Raw genomic sequence first — 22,346 nt, forward strand, 5'->3', positions numbered from 1 at the left:
TATCACTCCCTGCCGTCCCGACTAGATTATCACCTCTAAACTCCCCCGTCGTGTGCCCAGTTTTCTCTCCAGATGAATTCTTACATGCGGTTTATCTTGTTAACCAACGGAGTCCTCCCGAAACTTTACCTCTCAAGCTTTTCGCCGTTGTCCGCATTCGTTCGTTCACTCAAATTCAACTTCCGACTCATCCGAAACGGAAAAAATTAAATTTTCCAACGATATTGTACGTCGGTAAAATTGCATCAACTTTTTTCTTCAAAATTTTTTTCAACAAGACATATACTTCATCTTCACATTTATTCTCGTGTTGTTTCTCCTTCTTCCGTTTTCACGTCAGGCACGAGTTGCTTTCGGGCTTCTCTCTCCATGCAGTTATCGAATTTCAAATCTGCGAGCAATTCGTGGCCGATAGTCGAGCGGCTGGTAACCAGTGATTAGTGATTGGTAATTAGCAATTAGGAACTGGTGAATGTGTGACCGGAAACGGAGGATTCGCGGGTCGATTATTATTGTTTGAGGCTCCGAGTGGAACTGTTCGTCCTGTTAGCCCATCCACGCGAATACTCGACGGAAATGCGCGTGTAATGTACACTCGATAAACAGGCGTAGTAGGAAAAGTAAATAATTAACCCTTCGAAAGCTAATATGCTTTGCAGCTATGACACGCGTGTAAACAAATTCCACGTCAAATTTTCCCGATCGATCAGCTCAAGTGTGTCATTCGCACCTGCTGGGTGAAGAAAATTCGAAGGGTTCGTCAATCGCGTGAAACAGTGCGAAGCGATAAAAAATCGCACAAGTTTCGTTTGAAAAAACTTAGTAATTTGAAGTTTAACGAATTACAGGATCGATCGACTATCCGCGTGATCGATAGATTTATGGGATTAAGATTGTGATCGTTACGTTACTTTTTTCAATTAAAAACTGTGACGGTATCGTTTCGTGATTGGGTAAAGCCGAGGATTAGGCAAAGTGAAATATTGATTATTTTGTTAAATGAAGAGGAAGTAGAATGGAGGGAGGGAGGAGGAGAGAAGACCGAAGCCTGGAGCTAGTCTGTGCCATGAATAATTAATTGAATCATGTTTCATGAGGGCAATTAAGCTGTTCATTAAGTAATTCATTTATGAGTTTTGGAATTAATTACATTTTAATAACCTTCAGAAAACCAGGTTGAGAAACTTTCCTTTCTCAGGTTGGAAAATAAATTTTCATTTATATTATGTACATTCAAATTATATACATTCACTGTAAAGCGCTGAAGATGAAGTGAAAAGGAACGAGACGGTAGTGAAAAAAATTAAAAAATTCCACACCGAGGCAATTTGACATATATTAGATTTGTAATCTCAAATCAAATACATTGAAGGCCGGTAAAGAAAAACGGGAAACCTATAAAAAAAAAAAAAAATAAATGATACAACTCGGTTACACTTACGAGGTTGTATTTTCATGATGATGACGATGGTTCGAACGGTGAGTGGAGTAAAAATTAAAAACAGAACGTATGAAATAAAACGACCGTTGAGGAGATTCTTCGAGGCAAAATTGTTGAGTAAAGCTCGTTTTATTTCGGAAGGTTATATAAACAGCTTCTAAAGTATACATATATACGTATATAAAATGTGGTTAGTCTCCGTGGCAAACCTGCGACGCTTTTGGACAATTATACACGGAAGGCGAGAGTCTAATAAAAGTTATTAGTACATCCCTAGCTGTAAATTCCAGCTTGTGGGTTAAAAATATTACAGTTTGTACGTGTATATATATATATATAGCGGGGGGACAGTTATTATCTGGACAAAATCCTCCACCCTCTTTTTCCCCGTCGCGTACCTACACGCTTGGCTCGTAATTACACCGCGGAGTTATACTCGGCGAGACAAAATTACAAGACGGGAAAAAATGACGAAGAAAAGGAACGAAAGAAAAAAATAAAAATAATACAAACAGAAGGCAAAAAGAAACTCAACTTTTGACTTACCGCCCACCCAGTGAATTTTCTCAACTATTATAACTACGGTCACGGTAGTTTTTAGTTTCAGCTTAAAGTATGGGATTTATCCCTATTTATTTTTGTATTTGCTTTTTTTTTTTTTTTGTTTTTTTATTTCGCTCACTTTCCTTGCAATTACTTTTTGCCGATGAGCTGTTAAGACAGCTCGATGATTTGACAAATTTTCATTCAAACATGATAGTTATAATTTTCCATAAAAATAATGATTACTCAACGGGATATTTCATCGCAGTCAATATTCTTCGATTGAATCTTGTGTTTGGATTAAAATTTTTTATAATTTCTCTTTGCTCTATTTGGTCGGTGACTTGATCTAATTTTTTAATTTTAATAATATTGCAATCGATTGTTGAAGGTCGGATGATATTATCGGCGAGACGAAGGAAATTACGAATCACGGTGTTACGGTTTTGTTCCAACCCTTCACCACCCGCTTGTTCCTTTCCTTTTTTTCTCTGGAAGGTATCGGAATCGATATCAATTATTCACGATCCAGATTTCAGGCTTTTAGTGCTTTTAACTCGCCGTCAAAAATCCTTGAAAATGGTTTTCCGTTCATGTTCTGCAGGGATCTGCATAGAGTGGATAATATAACCGGGTCTCTTTGACGGTTCGCAAAATCTGACCTGAAATTACCGCGGTTTGGGTTTATCAGCATGAAGGCTTAATACTTGGGGAAAGTACTACCGAAGGAAGGAAGAAGCAAAAAAAAAATAGCAAGGAAGGTGAGATCGAGAAATCCAAGTCCTTTCACCACCTTATCCTGCGAAGCACGTCACGAAAAACGCCCCACGGAATTGGACAAACCGTGAAGAAACAGCGAAACCTGCTGCTTTGAACGAAGGACATCTCAAGTGGGTTTTTCAAGTGTATGTTTCAGTCGTACAGTCAGGATAAAAAACATCGTGCAAAGAGAAGAAACGGACTCAAAAAGTGACACTGAATTAAATTAATCGAGGCGAATTTTGTATTAAAAAAAAACAATCTCTTATTGACTTGGTACAGTAATCGAAAAATTGAAAAAAATTTCGAAGGAAATTCAATTATTGATATTATGTCGTTCTACTCTTTTTTTAATTAGCAAGGGGCTCGTTTCATTTATGAATTAATTTTCCATACTACACTGGATCAAATTTTTTAATAATTTTCTAATAACGTTCATTCTCTTTTCAATATAGTCAGTCGCATAAGCTTATCACTTAGAACTCAGAGTTATCAATTTTCCATAAAGTATTTCGGAAATTAATGAAATAACCAACAAAAAACGAAGAAATGACTGATCTGGAGTGATTGGTAGAGGATTAATTTACATTACATGGAAAAAAAAACTCATTGAAATTGTCGAAACGGCGAGATTGTTCAACCGAAAGAAATATCGTTACGCATAATAATTTTAGCCACTCTCGTATCTTTCGGTAAAAATTCTTTGCAAGTTTGAAAATTTCTGTGTTATTAAAGAGCCAATTATATCACTTGAAATAATTTCAGCTCAGTTGATTTTATAGTCACGTCTGAATCTTTGTTTCGTCATTACTTTTGTCTGGATACTTTTTATCCAGACGGTATGCTCGAAAAGTTCTTAAGACTGTTGAAATCCGTCTTGGCTGGTCTTCTTCGTCCGTAATGAGGAACCGAGGTACGAAACTTCCTTAAAGTTTTAATTTGTCGCGTAAAGAGAGAGATGGAAATCAAGAAGAAGAGTTGCGGACGGTTCAAGGACGGAGTGTTGCCAATTTGCAGTGGCAAAAATTATTACAGATTTTTTAAACACCCTTCAAGCTTTCACCGTTTACAGTCACGGGATGGCGAAATGTTAAAATTTTCAATAATCACTTCGTCTATCTTGAATTACAAAGAAACGATTCAACTGTCTTGAACGAAATTTTAGTCATACATGAAATATTCGGTTAGAGAAGTGTGACTAAACTTTTGAAACTTCTACTACTTCCGAATTTCAAATAAACAAAAATTTAAGGGAAAAAATCGATTATTTTATCAAGATTTGACACAGTTTTATTAAACACCTGTCGACTTCTGGTTACGAAATTATGGTAGACCAAACTTCAAAAAACATTTACGATTCTTAGAACTTTCCACCAATTTTTAAAAAATTTGGCACATGACTTTTCATATTTAATTCAGATGTATAATACGTTTTCCACTCGTTATTGTTCACCGCTTGAAAATTTTCCCTTGTATCTCGTATTCGAACATCTGACAAATTGAACTGAGTTATCGAGAGTAAATTTGCAAGGAGAGTGCTGGATACAGATTTTTTTACCGACATATTACCGACACTTAGTCCAGACACAAACCTTTTTTTAAATGTTTGCCAGTTGGACTATTCCGAGAACCAAGCTGAGGTTTTTTCGCTCATCCAATTAGTTTTTCTACTCACTTGTATGGCAGCAAAACTGCCGTGAATTTGATGGTCACTGCCACGTGGGGACCGGAAGTGACGAGATAGCGGCATCGAGTGTTCGGAGCGTAGACTCCCGGGTATCCAGGACTCGCCAGGACGCACTCCTTCCGGCAATCCGTGTCCTCGTAGACCCAGTCGCACTCTGCGAACAGGAGCAAAACGTGAATTATAATTACGCCGAAGGGAGAAACGAGAAAGCGTTTTAAACACGTTTAGCCGCGTACCTAACGGCGTGAAGAAGAGAGAAAAATCAACGTGAAAAAGAGGAAGGAAGTAATAGCGTTGAGTGGAAATTTTCCAGAATGCAAATAACGCTTTGATGTTTAAATTGTCAATAAAGAAGTTTCAAATTGCTGAATTATTTGGCTATAATTGCATAAATTGACTATCACGATCGTCTCGAATTAATTGTTTCAGCTTTGTTGGACCGAAAAATTGCTTGGAACTTATTATGCGGAGGGTCCATTTCCAGATAAAAGAAGAAATAAACCGGAAGAGCATCGTTTCTCGAAAGCTTCAATTAGCTTAATATTCTACTAGTGGATGTGAAATGTGTTCCTGAGTGAAATTCGAGAGGGTTCCAAGAGCATTTCTACAATTACAGACAGTCATTCTTCGGCAATTTAGTGACCCTCTTTCCCTCGTTGCAAATTTTACCCTGGATTTCCTTTATACGTATGTACGTACTCTGGTTTTACATGGAGGCAAATGCCTGAATAAAATTTCCAAGGGTTTAAGGCGAAACGGACAGGCCTGTGTTTTGCAATTGTCATAATGGACCGAGGTCTGAACCCTTAACGTCAACTCTAAAGACATTTTGACCTCCACTGGCTACTAATTACTACACCAATTTACCCCCAAGTCCTTACGCATTCCGGAAATCACCGCTCCGCAGGATTCGCCGTGATTCAATTTATTTATTATGAAATAAAAGGGAAAAGTACATTCTCTGAACTTTAACTAAACATTTTACAGACTTCAAGATCAGCTTCCACATTTTTAGCCTGCATAAACATGAAGAATACAAAATCGGCTTAAAATACTTGGCTTTAGAACCGTCTTAAAAACTTACTATTTTTTTTTTCCTTGTCTCTTTTCACTCAAGTACGATTTTTATCAACGTCACAAAAGTCTTTTTTCTTCCTGCACAACAAAGTGCAGGTTTTCCAGTGGAATTCGGTTTGATTTCATTGCGTTCCTGAATTCAAGCTGAAAGTAGGTACGTATAGGTAAAATCTTGCCGGTGAAGTTGATGGGTGTAGGTATATCCATCCAAGGGTATAAAACTTGAAACCAAAGAGAGGGATAACGTTTGACAGATTCAGTGAATAAAGTATCTGCAGCCGAGCGTAAAAAGTGCGGGCGTTTATGCAGTCTGATAGGAGGAAGGAGAAGAAGGGAGAAAAAAAAGGGGGAAGGAAAGAGGAGAGCTGGCTGTGAGGTACGAGAGCGAAAGGAGAGGGTGAGATGAAGGGTGAAGGGAGGCGGCGTCGGGACGCTGAGCGCTGCGTTTTCCTCTTGGCGAAAAGTGGTCGAGCGTATCGACGAACGGGAGACAGTTGGTAACTCTTGAGAGACGTGAAATAAGGGAATAAGGGATGAAGGGGTGAATAGGGGGGATGAAAAAACCCGTGATTCTCTCCCCATCTATTCGATTGATCTGTTTGTCAGGCCTTACAAAGCCTTTATCCTATTTTCAGGCTTTCTCACAATTTTATATCCCGGTCTGCACCCGTCTGAAATCCAAACTCCCTCCCTCCTCCGCCTCCTAAAGCCAACCCTACCGATGTTGTAACGACGCTACAATAGCTGGGTTCGTTGTATCAGGGAAAATTACCTCGTTATACAACCGCGATGGAAATAATCGTTCCAGATTTTGACGACATAAAATTGATCTTCCTGTTTATCCAATACTGTCAGATTTTTAAACGAGAAATATCGAGATGATATTCAGATTCCGAGTCGTGAAATTGTTGAGTATTGGAGAAGAGAAAATGTCTAAAAAAATTTCTCACAAGTTTGTATCAAGAATTACTTGGGGATTAAGTCAAATCAGGAATGCATCCTTTCGATCTTTGTGATTACTCAAGTTGCACCAAAACTTGAAGACGATTTCTCCGAAAATTCATATCACAGATCAAGACCGATTTTCAAGATGAAAAAATATCTAGCTATTCGGCTTAACTTTGCATTATCGATTATGTATATGATTTGAAATTTCCTTATAAATTCATCGATTATCTTGCAAGTATTTCTGATTCAGTTTGACAGAATTTTGTTCAAAAAACCTCAAAAAAATTTGACAGAAAATACAAAGATTGCTAACAACGAGTATACAGTTAGAGATGTTGATAACATTTTTAACGATCCGATCCATCTCCTGCCCAAGGATATTTTTTGAGGACCTCAGGCAGTGACGTATTTGGGGTTGTTTCTGGGCCCAGTGAAGCCTGCACGAAACAGGGGTGCAATTTGGATGCAAAATGCGTGGCAATTCTGGGCGGAGCTGAAGGAGGTGGAGGCATGTGATTGAAACATGGAAATTGGGATGCATAAGCCGGGGGTCGGGGGGTTCAACCCCAAACTGTTGAACTGTAAGCGTCAATATCAAAGGGGCCCTAGGATTCTACGAGCGTTTGATTAGCCGGGTTCAGACCTCTGACGATTCGAGTTAGTCAGCGTTTAGCTTCCAAAGCTCTGTAATTTGTCTAACGCCACGTTGAGCTCCGTTCGAATTGACGCCCGCTGCAGCCTGCGGTACGTTTAATCAAACGCCGTTCAATTTTTTTGCAGAAGCTCCGTGAGAAAAAAAATAAATAAATAATATGTATTTCTCGTAAGAGTGATTTTCAAGTTGTCTAATTCGAATAGCTGCTGTTAGCAAGAGAATATTCACGAATTACCAACGATTTTATCGATGAAACGAACTAGTTTCATCTTTATTTTAAGCTCTGAAATTTGGAAAATGGTTAGAACGCGTTCATTTTACTCGAAACTACATTTTTCAACAATTTTTACAAGCTAAAATTTTTGATTTGGTACACATTTCGGACTGATGAGTAGTTTCTTTGTGTGAACTGGAATGACTGAGATCCAAATTAGACGCTCTGAGATGTGAATTGAAGTGTGACAAAATTTCAAAAAATATTCGGAATTTAGTCAGTGGTGTAAGACTAATATAAAAAAATTCAAGATATTTAGAATATTCGTAATGATTAAATTATACTCCCATTTTCATTCGACTTCAAAAATTTCATAATATGTCTATTCCAAACTTTTTCACATAAGAATTGAAAACAATTTGTTTCTTAGGTCTTGGCATGTGTGCGGCTGAAAGCATCGCCAAAACGTGATTTTTCGGTGTTCTTGAAAATCTGTAACCTTGAAATCGATAACCTAACCTAACCTAATACAACCTAACCTCAAATGGAAAGAGCGGTCTTTTTTATACAAAAGCCACATGTTTTCAACAAAGATTCAATTCGAAAACGTGATAAATTTCATCAACGTTTTCCTCGTGAATGATAAGGCCTAAATTTTTGTTCGTTCTTAACGAAAATAAGGAAAAACGTGGGAGCAGAACGTTTCGTGCTTTTCCGCTTCGAACACACATGGAAAATTGAACTTTTTCTACTCTTTCACACAAAGACCCAATTCCAAAGTAATGAAAAAATGAAAAAAAAAAAATAAATAAAAATATCACCTCTCGACTCACCGGTATTGTTTACAGACTTTCCTCCCCTCGCCGGCCATCCGACGGAGGTGCTCGTCGTGGAAGTGAAGCTAAAATAGGCCAAGAATTGCGATCTCACTGTCTTCTCATTTATTCTGAAACAGAGGAGAACAATAGACGGACGTTATTCCCAGCAGTTTTCGCATTTAATTTCAGGACAGGTAGAGACACAGAGTCTACATATCCGCACTCGTGTTTTCGAGAGGTTTCCCGAAGCAAACATCATAATACGCTGCAGGCTGCACGGGGGTTGAAAAATTGACACTGAAATCATTTCGACCGAAAGTAATAATTCTCACGCAACAGCCGATGCATTATTTTCTCGACGTTTTTACGCTCTATTTCATGCGGTTAGTTATTTTTCTTTTATTATATTTCCGTCTCATTTTTATTCTTTTTTTTTTCATCCCATCGTCTCTTTGGTCTTGCCGTTCGTTTGTTTGAAAAAAAAAAAAGATCTTCTCTTTGTTTTTGATTCCATCTGTTTCTCATCCGGCTTCCGATGCAAAACGAGGCCACGCAATCGTCGTTATTCGTAGGGCAAGGTTCAACGAATCGAGACTATATTTTTTCCCACACATACGAAACGCCCGTGTAACACAGGGGGAGATTTACTGCAGTCATTTGTGTAATTTACGTACACCGGAAATACAACAGTTCGAAACTCTGCATGAACCGTTCGATTTTCCACCGTACCGAGGTTGAACTCCTTCCGGTATATTGAAATATCAAATCCAATTAACGCGGAGAGCCGTAAAAATCGTCCAACGATTTACCTGCAGATCATCGAACACTCGTCCGTTATTCATCCTTCCGTTTATTTTACCTTTCTATCACTATCTCCGATTCTGCTGCGCTTCAGAACGTATGTTCGATATTCGTTTAATTCACAAAGCTGGATATTTCTAGTGAAAAGATTGGGGCCAATTTTTTCAGGTGGGATACTCGAAGCTTTGATTACACTTTTCGAATTTATAGAGCGATTTCAGAGCTTCTGAAATCATCGCCGTTCATCATCAGGAATTCACTCGATGAAAGAACGTAAATAATTTTCGCGAGTTTCACAAAGAGGATAATATTAGATTTTTATTATTTTTTTTTTTTAAACAAAACACACAATAAAGATAAACGTGATTATTTTCAACCTTGGCGAGGAATTTATAACGATCTTGTATGATTGGATGAACGGAGCTCCATCAAAATCAACGTGGCAGCTAAACTTTGGTATTAAAAACGAGATAAATACGATAAAATTGATGTTGCTAAATTTGTTCACAACTGACAATTTCTTATTCCAATTTCCTGTTAAAACGTTGTTCTAATTAAAGCAGGGACAGGTGGCAGTAAAAGTGTAGTGAACAGAGTAAAAACTGTGAGGGTCCAATATCGAACTGTCGAAAACATGGTAATCAATTTTATAGTATTCTCAATTGAATAAAATTGAAGTATAGGAAATTGAAAACGTCAAAATGCGAGACACCGAAAATCAAAATATAAAGTTATCAGAATTCTGGCGATTCAATGTCTTGGCTTTCTCCGAGAACTTCTTCTTCTCTACACTTCAACGTTTTTTACACTCGTCCTTTTACACGTTGAAATTCTATGAGAAAAATATAAAAATCCGACATTGCGACTCTTCCATTTTTCCATCCTTTTGAGTTTTCACCCCCGTACCGAAATAGAATTCGTCAAACACACCATTTTCACTTTACAAATCAAAATTCAACCCTTGGCGATAAGGAATAACCAAAAATAAACGATTCTCGATTAATCCCGATTGTTTTTCAAACTTGTCTCATTTACCAAGTACCTCACATCACACATTTGACATATGATGTCACAAGTGAAAGATGAATGAATATTTTCACTTGAAATTGAAAAATGTTTTCAACGAAGCTGTAAATTATCAAAAAACTTTTACGCCGTTCGGACTGCATACTGAAATTTACAAAATTTTGGTTTCAAACGCAGTGTTTAAAAAAATTGCGAAATAATGGATTAATAGATTAATTTTTACCAAGTAGATTGAGTGCTGTTAGATTATTTTTTTGCACTCGATCAATCCATGCCTCGATTATTATTTTCAACTATTGTCACCCATCGTTATCGGTGATGTTTGAAAAATTTTCGCCGTGACTGTACGCCTAATACATGCCTGATTCGAGCTTAAGTCAGCCCTTTTTGTCGCCCAAAATCCGACGGCCGGTGTACAGGAGCTGAAATTACTTGGTTGTTGCGGTTTTGCGGCCGACGAGGGAACTGCCCGAGGGTAATGCTTCGTCACTTCCGGGTTTCGTCGGGTTGTCCCAGGGGTTGAGCAGGGATAGAAGCGAGTATAGTCGGTTGTGCGAAGAGCCGCAGAAACAACCGGACAAAGATTTTCCCTCCCCTAAACCGGTCCGCCGACTTAAGCTCGACTTTGAGAGCTTTTTTTTGCTCCGAAACAACTTAATTGCAAACCGGCGGCGTTGCAGTTTCTCGGAGTATAATTTCGTGCTCCTTCTACCACGGCAAAGTAAACCCGGGTAAAAGAAAACGGACGGGATGCAGCCGAGCTCTCGTTTAACGTGATTACTTTGAGATGGTTCAAAAGTGACGAACAAATTAAATTGTTTAACGTTATTAAAAATTTACGGACGCGAATCCGGATGCATCTGCGGAAAATTTTCTCTTTATATTTGACGTACTGACTTGCTTTTTCATTAATCACAACCGATAAGAAAAATAAAACATACCCATCGCACCGGTTTTCCTCAAAAAAATTTATTCAATCCTTCGATCTCGTCTCGTGTTCGAGCGACGTTTCGACACTCGATCATCATATTCACGGTTCAATATTGTCGACGTTCCTTACAAATCTTGTCTTCGCGTCTTTAAATTGAAAATTTTCTTCTCACCTCATTTTTTACGCTATGGCTCTCGGCTTTTCCGAGGAGATAAAAAACTAAGCCGAGCAAAAATACGAACCGGAAAACTAGATTCAGAATAACGGTAAAGAAAATTATCCGCATATGCAGGTTTTATAAAAATATCTGAAACAAGATAAACTGGAGTAGGTACATGGAATTTAATTGTTCTTGAAGATTGTTAACAAAAAGCCTCGACCGCTTGCTTTTTCCCAGTGTAGATTTTTCTTCGACACAGCATCGACGATGAAAAGTGATAAAATAACTACAAGAACAAAAAAATAATAATTCAAACGAAACAGAGAACTGCACCCCAAATCAATGAGTAAACATATTTAAATATCGCATCGAATTTCCAAAGTGTAAAAATGAAATTTGCGGTATCCGGAAGTGGCTCGTTCACGTTATACGTTATAACGCCGGTACAAAGTAAAAGTATAAAAATTGGATTTTTTCCCGTTTCCGCGCATCTCGCGGTTTCAAATTTCTCCCACTAAAATTTTTTGTTCATCTTCAATGTTCACGTTACGCAAGAGGAAGCTTTTCGAAATATAGATTTACGTGTGGTTGATAGCTTGCGACGCGGGTTCGACGTCGGTCGATCTCACCGCAGTCTGGATGGAAGACACGTTTGCTTAACATGTACTTCTGGCGAATTTTTCAAGCATTTTTCGCTTATCTACCTCCTCCTCCTCCTCCTCCTCCTCCTCCTCCTCCTCCTCCTTCTTCTTCTTCATCCCCGGCAGCTACTTCGCGACACGCCACTCGCCCCTTCCTACCAAACGGCGAAAGCTCGACAAGCTTTTCCCCAACAACCTCTCTCCAAGGATCCAACCAGCATTTCCACCCCCGTATATGTCACGAGCTTCAGAAATTCCCTCGATGCAGTTTCTTCGTCTTTTCCTTGTATATGCGCAAAACACACACGGATTTCAATATTTCCGCAAGCTTTCTACGACGGGAAAATTTGCGCGGCTCTAAAAACGCTTTTTTTTTTTTTTTTAATACAAACTCGCAATAGTTGTTTCTGCGAAACTTAATTTCCCAAAGCTTTTTTAATTCCATTAATTTGAATATAAAATTGGAAAACTGACTTTCCAAATTACGGAACCGATATGGTGGACCTTAAGCACGAAATGAAATCAATCAATCGTTGAATTCAAATCAAAAATCGAGTTTTTTCGTTTGATGGGTGATGAATAAAAAACTGTCGGATATCAAGTTTTGTTTGGATTCAACGATTGTTTTATTTCACTCCACTCAAGGTTTGCTTATGCATCGAATTCCAGATTCACTTTTTGGACTTGAAGAGTCAAAGAATTTCGAAGTAAAACTTTTGTGGATCAATTTCATACGTTATCTTTCCATGCAAGATTAGCTCGCGAATTTTGTAAATCCTCTGTAAAACAAAGAAGCAATCCTCGAGTACTACAATTTCTTCAGCGGTTATTAATAAATGTTTATTTACAGTAACGCATCGTAAATTTTCAGCAGCGTGAAAATTCCTTATGCTTCGTAGTCATAATATATTTAAAAAAAAAATTACGAATAAAATTTTCGAATCTTGTACGAAAATTTTTTTCATTTCTATGGAAAAATATTTACAGATATATTCGTTACATCTTTTACGAAAATTTTCACATCTGTTTTTCGCTTTGCGTGGCAAGACGGTGAGAAAAAAGCAATCTCTTTTATCTTATTCGCTGCAATTAAGAGTGTGAGAGAAAGAGAAAAGAAAAAAATCGCAGATCAGAAAAGAAAAAGAGAAAAAAGTGGAGTGGACCGTTTTCCAAAAGTCAGGATCGTTCCCCCGGCAGTATATCTGGGCGATTTACGAAACCGGACAATGTTGGTTTGCCCTGAATAGAAGCAAGGAGAGAGAAAGAGCGAGTTTAGACCTGCAGCCTCACTCCCCCCCCCCCCCGCTAACAATAGTATAGGCGATAGAAATTCGAGAAGCGGCGAGTATTGTGGCTTTGGAAAATATTACCCCAAAAGGAACACGCGAGACTATAACCTTTGACTTCGACCAAGACCCATTGTGTTCGAGCACAATAAAAAAAAAAAAAAATACGAGAAAAAAAATCCTAACCCCTTCCTCCATTCACTCGACGCAGAGAGAGAGAGAAAGAGGGACAGAAGATGGAAGCGAAGAAGAGAAAGAGAGAGGGGGAGAAAAAAAGAGAGGCAATGCCAGCCTTCAATAGCCAACGACTTTCCGGCAAACGTTGATTCCTTGGATTGCTCGATTTCTCCACCGACACAGCGTAATGTGACCTCTCTGTGATCTTGATTCCTTCGTCCGTGCATGTGCATGAAATTATATCTCATGCAATTAAACCCGATTCGAAGAGATCAGGCTGAATTCTTGCGGAATAAGAATAAACTCAAATAAGAACAAACTGGGGTTACCAGCAAAAAATCGAAGTCTTGTTGTGTAGCTATTGCACAAGGAAGATCGGTGTCGTTAAAATAACATACCTATGTACAATAAATATTTTTCGAATTGCAAGAAAATTCGGCACGACTAACAAGTAATTTCTGGCTATATACGATTACAAAACTTGTTTCCACCTTCCAGGACGATGCTAGAGTGTATAATTTTGACAGTCGCGGTGAAGAAAGGGGGAAAAAAAATGTACAAAATAATTTAAGGATTTGATTAAAATAGTTGACAAACTAGATATTTTTCTTGCCATGATTGATATCAGACATACAACTAGAATTGGAAAAAAATGAATAAAATATTACGCGTTGTATTTTTTGAAAGAAAAAAAAATCGGAGACACGATCGAGAACATGGGTAGGGAAAAATGTATCGGTGATCTAGTGAAGTCGTTAGGGGTTTCGGTTCGTTTCGGCGTGTAATTTTGGGGAGCGAGAGATAGGGAGGCTTGGAGGGTAAGAGAGATTCGCCCGGGGCTATACGGGGTTTAATTGGTTGTCGTTTATTAACAAACCCAATATGTGCGACCGATCGAAGAGCCGGCGTGGTTCGACCGGCGAAAGATGGAAAAAGGTGGAGGAAGAGGAAAATTGAGAAGCTTTCGTGTATAAGGATTACGAAGCGGTGAAATATATACGCGGAGAGAATTAAGCTTTTCACCGGGATGTATAAAACACCGGTGGATGGCCTATAGCTACACCCACTCTTCGCAATCTCCAGGATAAAACTTTTCCCTTCTCGTTTCTCTTCTCGTATCCATCTATATAGGTATAGACACACGAGGTATACCGATAAATAACGATTCCACTTCCATTACCATTATTCAATCGCTAACCACCGCCAAGGCACAGACGTCAAACCAAAGCAGTTTCGATCTCTGGTTTCCAAAAAACTAACGCACACGCACACACGCACAAACATTGAAAAAATTAGGGAAAACAGTGGGTATTCAAAGAGAGTCGGATACAGATTTCCTTACCGACATGTACAGACACTTAAGCCAAGACGTCAGCCGCTTTCTAGAACTATTTGAGCTGAAGATATTCGAGAAAAGGGTTTGTGTCTTTGCTAAGCGTCGGTATACGTCGGTATGGGGATCTGTATCCAGAACTGCTCCTGTATACCTAAGTGAGTTGGATACAGATTCCGTTATGGGCATATCCCGACACTTGAGCCAAGCCATCAGCCTTTTTCTAGAACTTCCTGCGCTGAAGACATTCGAGAAAAGGGTTTGTGTCTTGGCTCAAGTGTCGGTATACGTCGGTACGGGGATCTGGATCTTGAACTTCCCTTGTATACCTATTGAAAATCCAGATAATTACTTGCGAAAATACACGCCTACTTTGGTTATGTAATCGAAGTCAAAGCTGCAGTTTACTTTTCCTTTTTTCAATTTCCCGGTTCTTGTGATAATATTACAGTGTCAAAAAAATAAAATTTTTATTTTGAAAAATTCACAGTTCTTTCTAGAATTCAATTCGACAATTAGTTTACATTGCATTTCGGTTACATGAGTTTCCATACAAAATTTTCAACAATCCACTTCGTATGTCACATTATATCTATCCAGAATTATTGAAGCTGTTTTTTTTCTAACATGCTAGCAACTGTTGATCTTCTATCGTACATTTTGACGTATTCGTAAATAACGAAAAAATATGGAAATAGGAAAATTCTAAGAATGTAAAATTGCCACACGGCATAGATATGTAACATACGTAGGAGTACGATTTGATCTGTATACTTGGAATTTCATGGATGCGTTTTCCTCTGAAAATTTTGCGATGAAATTCTCTGCACCGTTTGATACTCGGCTAATCAAAATTCCGCAAGGACACCCACGGCTTTTGTCTGCTGTGCCGAGTTTTCGGCGAGTATGAGAAATCCTCGAAGAGAGCCGAAAAGCCGCCGCGGCTCTTACTAACGCATAAAATATCCTTCGTGGAATATAGATTACATGCAGGATATACAGGTACATACATCGTATTTCAATCGAAGGCTCATATATACCTACATTTCCAGGGTGTGTCACCGTTTTTTAATCCCAGTATGAAATACACGTGTCATATATTATATATGCATATATATTATGTATAAAAAACAGGCACTCATCTATTTGCGATGGATGATTTAGGCGCGAGTAAACTTTTCAGTATCTCTCAAAACTGCCAGGAGTTCGGATTTCAACTTTTTTTATTTTGGAAATTTTAATAAGTGTTTGTCATGATTCGGATCAGTATTATGAATTAAACTCATTATTAGCGATCTATGTGCATTACCGACATATTTCCTAACCTAAAAATATTGTAAATTTGACCTCATTTTCAAAATAGTGAAATTTTCATGCAGCTTACGATGTTTCCAATTACTTGCAGATATAATTTCCAAGAATTTGGTTGAATAGAGCGCACGTGTGGTGAGATAACGAAACTAAGACAAAAAAGAATAAACGAACGAACAGATCCAAAAGAGAAAAAAATTAATCACCTGCAATAAATTTGATCGCAAAACACTTTCACTTAAATTTGGAGGGTTTCGCCAAATAGTCGAGTTTTTTTCCGCTTTTTTCCTCCAGTTCGCGTCTGTTTTGTCTACACACGTTAGCCATCCAGCTAGCTGAATGGCTGGTTGGCTGGCTTGCCGAAGGATAAGATTTCACCCTATAAGTCTGCTCGAGCAGGGATATCTCGTGAGCGGATTATCGGAATGGTGCTTTATAGGATATCGCGTTGAATTCGTCCCCTGGCCCAATCTACGATCTACGATCTTCCCCCGAAACACAGCTTCGTGTAAAATAAAATGTGTGGTGAAAAGTAGCAAGATAGTGAAATAAAAAAAAGGAAAACGAAATGATTAACAGAAGAGTAATAAATAGATGGTTAAAAGAACGGAAAACCAATTTTTAAGTTGCAAGTCTAGTCCGTATTTATAGTTGGATCAACGCTTCGAAATAATTTTTTGACTGTGTATTTTTGACTGTGAAAAAATGTATACAAAAAATGAACGAATAAAAAAAAAAAAAAAAACGAAAAAGCAATAGCATTTCGCTTGAGAATAAAAAAGGGAAAGAAATTCGCATGAATCGAAGGGCTGAAAAATGGACGCGGGTCCGGTTTCATGGACAGTTTTCTTCGGGTAAAATCCCCGTACAGAAATACCTTAGCGTTGTATAGACGGGGACAGGGTCGGCACACAATGCATCCATATAACCTACACGTGTGCGATTGTAATCCCTGTGACATGCAAAGTCACTCGCAGGTCGTATTATACACACTCGATACTGTGCAGAGCTGCGTTAAGCCATATAGGCCTATCCGCAAAGGGGTGCCTCGAATATTCGACGCTGCTATGTTATACAAAGCTATGGGTTCGTACATACGTGTATGTGTGTAAATATATGTACATATATAGGCGTGTAGGGTGAAAAGCGACACGTGAATTTGAAATATCGACGCGATCCTAAAGATCGTTTCTCGCTTTCGTATAATGCACGGGAAATTCTGTGCGGTTTCACCTTCTGGTCACAAAATTTTTGTCATCCATGTATTCATAGTATAGGTGCTCTCAAATGTGACTGTTCAAATTTTTTTCATTCTAGAAGTTATCACTCGTTGTCCCGGAATTAGGAGACGTTTATAAAGTTCGTATATTTAGGGCCGTTTGAAGAAACCTGACAACCATTATTCAAGTGCTAACCTTCACCAAGGCACACACAAAAAATCAAAGTAGTCTCGATCTTTGGTTGTCGGAAAACTAACACAAACACACAGATGAATTAAAAAATCAGGGAAACAGATGATGTACAAAGAGAGTTGGATACAGATTCCCTTACCGACATATACCGACACTTAATAATATCCAAAGCTGACGGTGTTTGATAAAAGGGTTTGCATATTGGCTCAAGTATCGGTAATTCGGGCCACTTGAAAAAATCTGATAAAGTTACAAAAATTCTAAGGTATCGCAGACAGTGTTACCTTTATTGGGTTGGACATTGTCAATTATTTAGTTTTACCTGTTAGTTTTTTTTTCTGTTTCTTTAATAGTTTTAACAGTAGTTTAATTTTCTGATTTTCTAAGACAATAGGAAAAGTAATTTTCTTTTTCGTCCGTTTTTACATGGCTAAATTGGTTGCTATTGTAGTTTGCGTTTTCTTATTGTGATTTTAAGTTTTTACTTAAATCTCAGAGACACAATCCGCAGCTTGAAAAGTTTGATTTAATCTTTTCTCAAGTAGATATTCGTGCATAGAAGCTTTCCAATCTCACGTCATTTTCCGAATGTACGAGGAAGGGATCACACATCACGTGGAATCTTCAAAAATCCAGTCAAAAGACTAAATTAAAGCTCTGCTTCTAAGCGTCGCAAGCTTTCTACAGTGTAAAAAAATGTCTAGTTGTGGTTACAATTGTTGACCGTTTTCATATTTCATGACTACGAACGGAAAATATTCTTCCTGGACTCGAACCCTTACTAATGGGAAATTTTCTCATTATTTCTCAATCCGTTATTGTATTTATATCTATACTTTAGTTCCGCAGATTCGAGGTTGGATTTTGATCCAGAATTTCTTCAAACTTCGAGGCTCTATCGAGTCAAACTCAGGTGTGATGATCAGGGAGATAGAATCTGTGAATTCTAACCGGCGTATCTGAACTACAAATGAATAAAGGATTAAGAGGTTTGAAGGTTACAGTTAAAGTGTTGAAACGAGTTTTAAAATTTCTACTCAGAGCATAATCGCATCGAGTCGTACAAAAAGCCGACCAGGTTAACGTCCCGAGTGTATAAATGGATCCGTTTATGCTTTTCAACATTTGGCTGTTGTGAGAATAATGAGGGCATAAATAAAGGGTGAAACGATTGATGGGGAGAGCCTGGCCGAGGGGGTTTAAGGGGGGTGGAAAGCTAATCAAATACAAGTTTGATGAAGACTGGAAGGAAGAAGATTTATTATGAGTAAATACAATTAGAAGTTAGGAGATGCCTGCGGAGGATAGAACCAGAGTCGCCTCTGACCCCGCGCCATTGCTGTTCCAGACTCTAACCCAACTAAAACCCGGGCAGCCGAACCTTCGACTAACTAAATAATTGAATTACAACAACCTCAAACCTTCCATCTTTTACCTAGAAGCCAACGCCGCGGGCTTTTCTTCCCCTCCCTACTTTCATGCATCCGAAAATATACAACCCAGGTGTGTGGGTGAAAGTACACAATGAATTTTGCCAAACCTTAAACGTGGTTTTCCTCAAGCAAATAAACCCCACCGCGAATTCATACGCCCGCAAATTTTGTTCATTCATTTATTTATTCAGTTGTTTATTCTTAGTTATAATTATTTATACACACATTACCTACTCTGCATCAATATTTTCTCAACCGTAAATATTCGACTCTTACGATAAATTCCCGGTTCTTGCACATACGTATAATCTTCGGAAATAGTGAACCTTTCAACTGAATACGTTCACGTGATAAATCATCAAATTTTTTGAAACCATTCAACATGTTATTCATCACATGATTCATCTTGTAAATTCGATAGAATCATTCGTGCTTTTGCAGTCCGTTGTGTGATTTCTTTTATATTTTGTCAAATTTACAAGATAAATTTGAAGATGTATGAATGTGGTTTTTTTTTTTCGTCGCATTCTTTTGCAAGTTTCTGCTTTTTCGCATCAAAATTACGTCGATTCGAATACTCGTAAATGTAAATAGCACATTCCTCCTATAATCTTAGTGGAAACTTTCCCCTGACGAAATAATAATGATAAAAATGGTAGGAAGTGAAGGATAAAAAAAAAAAAAAATCGTTTCCGGCTAAGGAAAATATATGAAAAGTAGTACTTTCGTGTTTGCGTATTTTCAATAGATTGAATTATCAAGTAAGACAAATGCAGCGGAATACGATCGTTAAGATAATTAATGAGAAGGTCAAGTTTTCATGGGATAATCTCGAGAAATAAATTATAATTATTGTAGGCACACGTACGAGGCATACATACATATATATACATATATATGTATATATATATATTCGCACAAATCCCAAGAATACGCGAGACTCTCGTGGCGAAATGTTCGAGGAATGCTTTGCAGCAACTGTGCGCCCTATATAAATATGCAGTAATTATGCTTACAATTAGATAAGTGTATATTTACATGTGTACAGGTATAGGTACAATTCCACTGAAAGCAATTTCAAGCAAAATTCTTCGCGTGTTTATCTAACATAGTTAAACAAACCTGTTGAACCGTCTCTTCATCCGCGCCCTCTCTCACCTTTATCACGGTATTATGCGCATTCCAAATTCGTACACACGTCAAGCTCACCGTCCGGGCTGTAATAATCATGGATGAAAAACGAATACGAAATGCGCGGTATAAAAGTAGGTCGGTAAAAAAAAAAAACAAGAGAAAAAAAACAAATTTTAATCACGACGAAATAAAGAAATTAAAAAACCGTGTTACGTATAATAATAGAAAAAGAAGTTTTTTTTACTTGGCAAAAAATTTTTTAAGCAAGTAGGTGTGACATGTACTCTCTTAGTAAATCGATTATTCAACTGTTTGATAGTGAATTAACTATTGGGACATAATCTAAATTCTTATTGTTAGAAACAAATTGATTGAAAGAAATCATCAAAATTGAAGGAACAATTCATTTCCGAGAATATTACCCCTCCACGCGTATGCATGTTTTATGTAAATTATAAGTTTTCGGAGTCGCTGATTACGAACTTGAAATAGGGGTTCGAAAAATTCAATATGGCGGACGGAACTTTGAAATTCAATCGAATCCGAAGAAAAAACTCTGTCCAGGGGTTTTTGGGGTCGCTGATCGCGAATCTGAAATCAGATTTTGAAAATTTGAGAAGGCAAATCCAATCAGCGAACCAAAAAACGCCTTCGTAGAGTTTATTGATCGGATTCTATCAAATGTGAAGTTTTCGTCCGTCATATTGAATCCGCCATCTTGAATTTTTGCAAACCCCTATTTCGGATTCGTAATCAGTGACCAAAAAAATCACTAGATATTATCCTGTTACAAAAGTTAACTCAGCACAATAATGTGTGACATAAAGGGATGAGAAGGTGCGAAAAAAAAAATTCGTCAACTAAGCTTTTTTCAACTTCCATTCCCGATTGGTATACTTAGATATTATTACTGCAGTTTGAGCAATAATGATAACGAGCGAAAATTTCTACGGAGGATGTGAATGGTTATAATCATGAAGTTGCACCCCGTGGTGAAATCAGGGATGAACGATAATTCAGAGATTCGTGGAGGAATCTACGGAGATTCTCCGCAGTCTCGATAGGTATATATATATATATGTGTGTTATACGTATATGCCTGTATAGGTCGGTAATAAACTCGATAGACTTCATCGCCGCAAAGCTGCGGAGCTTTTATTGTAGGCATGAATTTTCATTCCAAGTTTCATTTTCCCTAATATCCATTATACCCCTTAGGTACATCATATATATTATACCAGATACCGCTGTAAAGCTTCGGTTTAAAGTCACCCTCGTGCATTCGGTTGATTACGGATTTCTATCGTACAACCCTCCACGCTTTTCAAATGTCCGTAATAACAGTAACGACAACTTGTCAGGATAATAAGACCCGGATAAGTTCAATGAATTTTCGTCTCAAGCTACGGAGACTTTCTTAACTTCAAACAGAACAGTTTTTCCATTCTCTCGGTCCAGAATTTGTCGGGTTATTCGAAAAACATTGATGTGAAAAAAAGAACTGCAAATGTTCCACAAGCTGTGAACTCGTCAAACCTTGGAACCGATCTGTCAAGTGGTTTCAAATTATTTTTATACAAACAGGAAAAAGAAATTCCGTTTGATAGAGTTCCCTAACCAATTTGAACACTCACCTTTTTACTCACGGATGCAAAATAAATAAATATAAGCATTTCCAAAAGTTGCTGTACAGTTTGACATCGATTTTTTTTTTACTCCATCGAATCGTGTATAAAAAATATTACAAGCCTCGGTAGGGGTGCGGGTATATCGCATTATTGCGGGTCTAGACGCCAGTAGACGAATAAAACGTGGCACGGCTCTTTTACGAGGGGTAAGCTCGGCGACATAATCAAGCTCGACTAACGATAAAACTAGGAAAACAGAACTTGATATGAGCTGGCTTCGCTGCGCACGGTCCGAGGAATCGAAGAGGCAGAGAAAGTGAATTGTTTTACTCCGAGAAAGGGTGAAAAGTTCACAGCGATATCTGGTCGGCACCTCCTCCCCAATTTTATATTGACAGTTTGGAAAAGTGGCCGGAGTTAAGGTCGGAGGTTATACGTGCTGGACGGAACAAAGTGCCGGTGAAAAATAGCCACAAAACGGGAAACAGCGGCGGGACGGCATGAATACGCCATACAAGGGTGCCCATTCAAAATTCAACGACGTCTAAACCCGGCAGTAGACCGTTTTCTCACCCCTGACGCGCGAGTCTCTTCAAGGATTTCTTTTCTCCACTGTCCATATCGTCCTTTTTGTTCCTTGTGAATAATTTTCGGTTTCTTTGCCTCTTCGTTTCGGCATTCGAACGAAACAAAAAAAAAAAAAAGAAAAAAACAAAACTCTGCTGGCAAAATCGAGAGGTCTGCGAGAAAAGTTACGGAACTTGCCGTTATTTGCAAGGGTTTGAATTTTCGACCGCAGGATTTTTATTTTCACGCGCAAAAGCTCTGAGATAACCGTTTAAATGATCTTGCTCAAAATCTGACGACTTTTCAAAATCAAGCGAAATTAGCCAATCAATTTTATCACGAGTTCTGTATTCAGGTTGATTAA

At 38.1% G+C, this 22,346-nt stretch overlaps 1 protein-coding gene across 1 annotated transcript in view; it reads right to left on the reverse strand.

Annotated features, from left to right (window-relative positions):
- Positions 1–22,346, reverse strand: part of LOC124182618 — a 203,801-nt gene that overhangs the window by 33,053 nt on the left and 148,402 nt on the right. The window contains exons 7-8 of the mRNA XM_046570113.1: positions 8,158–8,270; positions 4,419–4,584 (exon numbers count right to left, since the gene is read on the reverse strand). Of these exons, the coding sequence (XP_046426069.1) occupies positions 4,419–4,584; positions 8,158–8,270 (279 nt within the window). The remainder of the gene's footprint in view (positions 1–4,418; positions 4,585–8,157; positions 8,271–22,346) is intronic.

Source organism: Neodiprion fabricii, chromosome 5 (assembly GCF_021155785.1).
Source record: "Neodiprion fabricii isolate iyNeoFabr1 chromosome 5, iyNeoFabr1.1, whole genome shotgun sequence".
Lineage (NCBI taxonomy): Eukaryota > Metazoa > Arthropoda > Insecta > Hymenoptera > Diprionidae > Neodiprion > Neodiprion fabricii.